Source organism: Buceros rhinoceros, unplaced genomic scaffold, assembly GCF_000710305.1.
Source record: "Buceros rhinoceros silvestris isolate BGI_N320 unplaced genomic scaffold, ASM71030v1 scaffold30158, whole genome shotgun sequence".
NCBI classification, from domain to species: Eukaryota; Metazoa; Chordata; class Aves; order Bucerotiformes; family Bucerotidae; genus Buceros; species Buceros rhinoceros.
In genome coordinates, this window is record NW_010425769.1 from 68,958 (window position 1) to 77,694 (window position 8,737).

At 42.9% G+C, this 8,737-nt stretch overlaps 1 protein-coding gene across 1 annotated transcript in view; it reads right to left on the reverse strand.

Annotated features, from left to right (window-relative positions):
* Positions 1-6,138: 6,138 nt before the first annotated feature.
* The window catches only part of FAM161A (family with sequence similarity 161, member A), a 6,155-nt gene continuing 3,556 nt past the window's right edge, over positions 6,139-8,737 (reverse strand). Inside the window, exons 4-6 of the mRNA XM_010141266.1 lie at positions 7,939-8,038; positions 7,195-7,349; positions 6,139-6,604 (exon numbers count right to left, since the gene is read on the reverse strand). Coding sequence (XP_010139568.1) covers positions 6,139-6,604; positions 7,195-7,349; positions 7,939-8,038 — 721 coding nt within the window. The remainder of the gene's footprint in view (positions 6,605-7,194; positions 7,350-7,938; positions 8,039-8,737) is intronic.

The window sequence follows — 8,737 nt, forward strand, 5'->3', positions numbered from 1 at the left end:
TGTGTCAGACAGACTAGCCGTAGCACTTTGTGCCGAGATTCTGCTGTGTCACATTTGGAGCTGCTTTATTTCTTAGGAACTCTGGAGTTCACGCACGATTAGTCATTGTCAAGCAGTACGTGACCTCACACGTGTGTTCATGTGGCCTCTTCAGCGTTAGATCCGAGACCTCGCTGCTTGGCTAGCTGTGATGGTGCCCCAGGTAATTCAAGCACCTTTAGGGATAAAGGTGTTATTGGACTGAGCTTTCTAGAGCAGACCTTGATCAGAACGAGAGAGTCACATTTTACAGCTGTAAAAGCTGATCTTTGTTTGGTTTTGCTGTTTACCACAAATTAATTTGAGTATCTTTTATCGACTGTAGAAACCGTAGGATGGCATGAAATGTGCATTAAAACGCACAGTCAGTTAAGAGGCCGTTCGTGAGAGCCACGTGCAGCTGACGTGTGGAAGGCTACGTCTGACAGCAGCGGGATGATCGGGGTAATGCGGGAACGGGATGGTTCTAACAATCCATTATGCTGCCAACTAGAATTTCCTTCTGTGTCAGTAGTGTGGTAACCTACTGTTTAATCTTACTAACCTTCTTATTGTTAACTTGCCAAACTATTGTTAGCAATCAGCTTATTGTTAGTAAGCCCCAACTATTAGTAGCAAGGTCTGATCTGTACAAGTACAAACGTGCTTGTTTTTAGTCCCATTGACAACTGGTTTCCATGGTACCATTTGTGTTCGTGAAATTAAACACGGTCTCATTTACAGTCTCAGTTGTCAGAAAAGAACCGTTATTTCCTGCCCGTAAACATCCGTCCCCTCGGCACTACAGCCACTTAGGCGCGGGGGGATTTTCTCAGGTGGCTAAGCCTGGGATGCGGTTCTGAGACACACTGATGGTAACGGGGCAGCATTAGAAGGGTGAACTCCTGCTTGTCCCTGTCGTCTCCTAACCTCACCCCCTCCCTTCGGCTGGACTATGGCAGTGCCGTAACCTAACTCAGCTGAAGGGTTGGAAAAGAAAGGTTGGGGAGGGCAGAGCTTGTGCTCTTTGGGCACAAGGAAGCTGTTGTATATGCTCAACTGCCTATAAAATTATTTAGTCTGTGAGTAAACGTGATGTGTTTCCCCCAAAGTATGTGGAGATGCCCGGTCACGCTGGGGATTCCCCCGTGTTACTGCGCACGCTTGGCACGGCGGAGGCTTCTTCATGCTGCTATTCCTCCTACAACACGAGGACCTAGGGCAGTACACCAGGCCCTACAGCCTTCTCTGTATCCGTGCAGGTGGCCTGACTCGTCGATCCCCGGTTTCTCTGCTGCTTCACCTGACCGCTGGGCGTTTGAGCGTACAGCAGGGACAGGAATCTTCCTGATTCTAAGTTCTGATCTGGCATCCCTCAAATGCCTGAAATTCCTACTGAAGAAAGAAGCAATTTTGAGTTTTGCTGCAGTATGCAAGAGGTTTTTTTTTGTCCTAAAGCCACATAATTATCAAAATATTATACAAGCGGAGATGTAAGAAATGTCTGAAATTCCACTGCAGGGTGAGGAGGCTGGACCTCAAGCCATTTCTAATTTGATCTGCAGGTTAACGGTTCTAAACCTGCAGCTGCTGTAGCTTGCGACAATGGACCAGTCAGTACTCCTGGACAAACGTATTCTGCATACAGAACTGATGTTTGACTGACATCCGTGGGCAACTGTGTAGACATACTTCTGGAAATAATTTTTAATAAATCTTTTGATCTTAAGAAGTGCCTATTACCTGCTAAGCTCAGGTAAATATTTTTCTTTCTGCCATTCAGAGGACTCTAAACGAGACTATAATTAAATAATTTCAAAATAGCGATGACTTTTTGAGCATTTTCTTTAAGAAGTGTTATTCTTCTGTTATTCTCTGCATTTGGAGCAGCAGTAAAAGGTAATGATGAAATAATTTTTTCCTCAAAGAGAACATAACCTCCTACTTGATGTTATGGTAATTACATACTCGAGGATGGTTTCCAGAGGAAGCGCCATGGAATGTATAAAGAATGCTTTGCATGGCAGGAATATTCCTTTTCCCGTGGAATTTGCTGCTGCTGAAACCATTTGTCATGTCTCTGAACCTCAGGAAATGCAGACGGCTTATTACAGTGCAGGTCCCAGGACCACTTTCAGCCTGGGCTCACCAGGATTAGAGCCCTTCGGCAGCAAGCGCACTGGCTGCGAGCACTAAGCTTCCAGAATCCCTATCCCCGTCCTCAGGATGTGTATCCCTACAAATTCCCCACGCTTGAGAGCCAGCGCCGTGCAGCCAAGCCACAGTGCTGACCCTTCAGACTGCCTGGCAGCACCAGCCTCCTCCTGTGTGGCGGATGCGGCTCATCTCAGTGGGAACCCAGGGCAGATGTGAGCAGACACGCAGCGGGGGAGGTTTAGTACAGATTCTCCAATCGTGGTTATCGCTGACATTCAGCACCATGAGAGTCACTTAGAAACCCAGCATGGGATCTGTAGGGTCTGTGGACTTCAAAGTACCGTTCTTCCAGTCCTGCTGGAAATAGCGTGCCTGGCACATCCTTCGATTCCATCGCCTTTATGATCACATTTTGTGGTTTGGTGTCTGTTGCTCAGCAAGTCTCTCTCCTCACAGCTTAGTTCCCATTAAAGAAATGTTATTCCTGCACTTGAAAATTCTTATTTAATGCTGCAGTCTACATGCAAAGTTATCCCCTTCTTCCCATGTGGTACTTTTCTTGGATACACCCGTCTCATTTTCTTTGCAAATTTTGGAACATGTTTCTACTTTTGTGCTTTGGCCACTAATTAAAGACAGAATATTCAATAATCTGTGAGAAACTTCTACTCATCTCCCTCCTGTTAGTAGCTTCCCTGAAAGCATAACTGATCATAATCTCTCCTTTACTGGAGAAAGATTTTTACTTTATCTGACCCTAAGATGCTTCTATTACGTCATCTTTGGTGAATCAATGACTACTTTTCCCTCCACGTTAACTGCATCAAAACGGTTTGAGTTCTGACAAAGCACTGCCCATCCTGTTCTCCTTTCCCGTGGGACTACTCTGCCCCTTAGTAATTTGCCAAAACCTTTCACCTGGATTTGGATTTTCATGTTAAGGTTAACGGGGTTTTTCTTTAAATATTTTCAGTGCCATCATCCTATTGGTTTCTCTGTGGTTTGTCCATGTTTTAAATCATCCTTCAGACAAAAAAAAGTCTAAAGACTTGTTTTTCAGGCCAGCCTATTGTTCATCCCATGACCGTGTGGTGTCTGTGCCTCTTTCTTACTCTGTTTGAAGAATTTTTCACTGCTGTACTTTGCTTCGTGAGATTTAATTCAGCCTGACCTGTCTCTCCCCAGTTTTGTTCCATCATCTGGCATTTTGCTTTGCTATTTATTTCCTTATTAATTTCTTACTGGCATGTTTATCCCTTTCTTGTTTGTAGTCCCACTTCTGAACAGGCCTTTTTGACTTAAATTTCATGATTCTTCCACTTTGACAATCTGTGCTGCTCAAGGCGACTTCCATAACTGGTTCCTTTAATACCTCTAAGTTCAAGCTCTCATATCTTTTCCAAATTAAAGAATCCTGGTATATATTGTCATATGAAAACCATTCTTTACCTTCAGTTATTCTTGTTGCCTTCTTAAAACTGAACTGTATCTGTTCTATCATTGTCCTAAGATCCTTTAGCGTGTTCTTTGCAGTCGGTTTCATTTTTTCCCAGCATCGAGTAACTCTGTCAGTGACCTCAGCACATTTTTTTTGGAACAGCTACTCCTAGATCCCTTCCGAGTATGCTGAACAGTTTCAATCTCATGGAATCTCTGCATTCACACTGTGAAAATGACCTTTCTTTGGCTGAACTTTTAACTGGTCACTAATTCGTGAAGACTTTTCTTCTCCTACAGTAAGGTGGCTTTCTTTGATAGCAAATTGTGTCCAATGCTTCCTGGAAGGAAGTCTAGGTAAACCGTATCAGTGAGGTCCCCTTGGTCACATCATTCTGCCTGACTTTTCCAGAATCGCTAAAAAAGTTGAGGCATAACCCCCAAAAGCTGTATTAATTCTTCCTTGTTATATCCTATTTATTCCTGTTCATTAATTCTGTTCTTAGGAAGGTTAACACAGTAAAAATTCAGTGAAAAACCTCTGTCCCCAAGGCCACCTTCTAAAACTTTCACAAAAAAGCATTTTTTTTGCTATTTCCTTCCAGTTCAAAAGAGTTCTAGTAATATTTTTACTTTCTTAATAGTTCAACAATTAACCTATTTAGGTTTTTTAGAACACTCAGTTGAGTGCTGACAGATCTTTAAAATGGATTTGACTTTTTTCTGATTTGAAACCTCTAATCTTTCAGAAAAACAAAATTTAGCCCTTCTTTCAAAAATTTGATTTACGAAAGAGACAGCTTTCAGTAACACGTGACTCTGAATTAATAACATTACATACAACTCTTTAAAACTACAGAACACAGACAAGCACAAGCAAACCAACCTTGGCTTTCTACTGTGGGGTTGCCGGCTATTACTGAAGATTGTCAACTGACTTTTCTTGTGAAGTAATGATTAATACCTTCATGTGTGACACACGTACAATGGATATTTTATTTAAGTAAAAAAATAAGTTTCGAGATATGCTCACACTTCAAAAATAAATAAAAGTAATAATGATAAAAATCATCCAAACATTGTTACAGTTTCTCAAAGCCAGGAGGAAGAAGTAACATAGTGCTCTTGTATGCAGCACAGAAGAAAACGGTAAGAAAATAGTAAAAAACCTTATTGTTAGTCACTGCAGCTGCTGTTACAAACCTGGTAGATTGGACAAAAGCATTTAGTGATCCGTGAACACGTCTGGAGCACCTGGGCACCGCTGCGTTGTGCTGTCCAGACACATACAGCTTGTTTGAAATCCTTGCTCGTGGTCTGTCACTGTGAGGATGCATCCTTCTATTCTTCTCTCCCCTAACATTGCGTACAACAGGTTAGCAAGAAAGCTTGTAACGGGAGAAACTGATAGAAAGAATTAAAAAAACCAACCAACCCAACCCAAACCTTCCATGTCCATGCTTCGATGTGGCGCAGCTGAAGTCCTGAGCAGCAAACGTGTCAGAAGAGGTACTAACGCACTTCTTCCCGTACTTTCATGCGCTTGGAGCTGCTAGGCTACATTTAGTCTGGTGTGGTAAAATTCTTTACAGTGTATGTTTACTGTCTCAAATCTGAGGATCAACGTCCGCGTTTGTTATTACATTATAAAGAACGATTTCACATGATCACGGGAAGAGCTCTTCAGAACAAAACGGAGCAGAAAGAACGGTTTGGGGGCTTGGTTAGACAGTAACACAGGATCTGCAGCATCACATATGATCCTACTGACTTACTCGTGTACCTTACTTGTATCTAAGTGTCAAAAAATATCTCTACGAAAGCTTAAGTAGCCGCTCTCAGTGTATTCCAGGCTTTTTCTCCTCTACAGAGAGAGTCTTCAGGGGCTGCAACGCTGTTAATAGTTTACCTGGACAAAGTAGCTGAGTTGATACAACAGCTCGTATCCTCCCAGAGCAGTAATCCTTTCTGGCCCTGGCGCTCACCTGGCCCATCGCTGAGCCAGTTCAGCTCACTGGAGCACGCAGAAGACAAACCCCAAGGGAAGAGGAGGGAGGAACGAACAGATTGCTTTGGCCATGTTGTCGAGCTCCCCAAGCTGTCTTCACGGCAGCTGTTCTGCGGAACAGTCGGAGGTCTTGCACAACAAACCCGGCTCTGTTCATTGCCACTCCAGAAGATCCTGCAGGAAGAGACCGCAGAAGTACTGAGACGCTTGAGACTGCTCCAGAATCTCGTCTGGCTTTGCCAGCATGCCGAAAGAGCTGGACACGCTGAGAGCTCAGGACTTACCAACACGGTGTGCAAGACGTTATTAAACAGTGGTTGCAGTTCATTTTATGCGCTCATGTCACAGAAAACTAAAGATTAATATAAAATTAAATTACTTTCGAAAGACTGTTGAAGGAAGAGGTTTAAATTCACAGAATTTTGTATCAGTAGCAAAGCACCAAGTTTTTCTTTGGTGACAGTTTCACTGCCAGCAACGAAAGGTTCCTGAGCCCAGGCCATCCTGCCGCCTGCCTTTCAGTCAGCCTCATCACTGCTGGTGTTCTCCTCTGAATCATCACTTTCGTATTCCTCATCCTCATATCCGAAGTCACCTTCAGCGTCAGGGTCAGACTGACCTTCCTCTTCATACTTATGGGACTGGTCAGACCGAGAGCTACATCTCGACTGATCATGGTCCTCCTTGGAATAGCCAAGCCACAGGTCTGCCTTTGCTTCCTCCTCCTCCTTCTCCTCATCCTCTTCGTGGTGCTGGTCAGAGGAGGGGCTGGACCCAGGCCCCTCTGCATGGCAAGGCTGGCGAGCATGAGGGCTGTCTCCTGCCTCTTCCTCATCCTCCAGCTCACTGGACTGGCCATCCTGGGTGAAGCTTTTGACAATGTTTCTCTCCTCTTCCTCCTCTTCACAGGACTGCTCAGACTGAGCACTGCTGTCAGCCGCTTCCTCAAAGGATTCCCTTCCTTTCATTTCAGCCTTGATGACTCTGAAAAGACAATTTGCGTGTGTGATTTTTAATTTTGGGTAGTTTAACACTGCAGGTAATCTAAGACAACTCTTGCTGACCTGGCTGGAGTGAACTGAGGACGGAAAAGGGAAGAGAGGATGCTAGAATCTGCTTTTATTCTAGAAAATAACTCAACGGGATTGATTAAATGTTTTATTTTTTTATTTCTGCTTCCTTTTAAAACATAACACCTAATGGATATTGAAAGTTTTTTATAAGGCTTATTTAAAAAATTCAGTAAAGCTAATAGAGAATGCAGTGACTTACTAGCAAGCTGCCAGAAACTTTTGAGAAAGGCACAAGTAAAAAATGGTTTTCTTCATTTTTCTTTGAAGCGCGTTACATAATGTATCCAGTGCTCGCCTCTGTTTTACGAGATAATCTTTAATTCAGGAAGAACAATAAAAAATACATTCTACTGCTAACTTCAGTAAAGCTAACTACATAGTCAAATACGTACCTGAGGTATACCACAAATACTTCACCCTCACACACACCTACACATCACAAATTATTTTCTAATTGCTAGGTGTATAGTGACAAAAAAAATCGTTTTCCGTAATCTCTACCTTTCTCTGGCTTCAGTGGAGTTACTAAGATGTTCGGCGCTGGAGCACTGTAGCAGTTTAGCTGTTTGTCCTTTCTTTGAAACAAACTCTGGGCATATCCCCAGCGCTCGCAGCCTGTTGGAGTAATGTTTTTCTGCAGCTATCCTGGCATTTTCCTGTAGGAGAACCACAACGACCGTCTGTTATCTAAAGTCAGATCAATAACAGTCAAAGTCCTTTGATACTGCCATTTCTTTCTGTTAATACTCTGTTTCATTAATTGCATCTGACAAGTTGGATGATTATTCCCTGCAGGTGAGAACAGCACAACAGTACTTGAACTTGCTTTACACCAGATTTTTCTGTCCAGATCTAGTTTAGATCTGGTTTGCTCCCTGAAATGGAGCACGGAAATGGAAATATAACAATATCCTGCACCTGAGCTTTACAGCAGGCACTAAGAATTCTTCAACTCCCTTAGCACTTCTTTCCCAACTTAAACCTCTCATATTTTTGCTGTCATTTTTTACTGTGCTTAGAGTTACTCCTGTTGTAACTGAATTGGGCAGCACGTTTACAACCTGTATAAGTGTGCCATGAATGCCTGGTCACAAAACCCAGTAATATGGATATGGAGACAGGGCAACAGAGATCAAAATGGACAAACACTGGTCTGAGAAGTATTTCTTCTAAAAATGGGCGACTGCCAACATCTTATGCTGTATTTGAAGGTAAGATTAAACAGTAACATAGAAGCAAGACAACCTGAGTGACTCTTTCAAAAAGTAACGGCCGCTGTTTTACTCTTTCTCTCATTTCTTGCAACTCTTGCATATACTCTTGCCTTCTCTGCTTCTCATAATTCCTAAGGGAAACAGAGTACAAGGGAAATTAGTATTAATTTATAGAACAAGAATTTATTTCCTCCAGCAGCTAAATTGCTCATGACAAACTAAATATTGTCCTACTTCAAGACAAAAAGGTAAATTATGGTGGTTACAGGGTCTGAGGTAGGTTGTCTTGCTTTGGGTAAGCAGAGAGGTCCTGCCTAGTGAGGTTAAGTTGAGGCTGAGTTTGGATTCTTAGGGGGTTTTTGGATACTTAGTTTGGTTTTTTTCCCCCAATTTGGATACTTAAGGTTTTTTAAATGCTGATTTTATACAGATATTTTAGTTGTTCTAAGCAAAGTTAAACAGAATATACCAAAGATAAATTGAGTATTATTAACTGAAAATCAGTACTTTAAAGAATCTTGCTACTTTACCAGTCTACCTCACGAGAGGAGTGGCCACATTCTGGATCATAGTACACATTTTTTTTCCTAGTTGGTTGGTCAAGGGCCCAGTCACTGCAGCAGGAGATGAACCTGTTGGTTCATCATCTGAACTGGTGTCGCAGACCACGGCAAGCACTAGATACTCCAGGTAGCGCGGGTTGTAATCCTCGGTGTGTGACAAAAACACCTCCTTGTGGTGGTGCCTCTCTTCTGGCTCCAGCATGGCTCGGTCAGACACTCAAGGGCAAGTATGAGATCCAGGGGACACGTTACCCTTCTCTCTCCTCC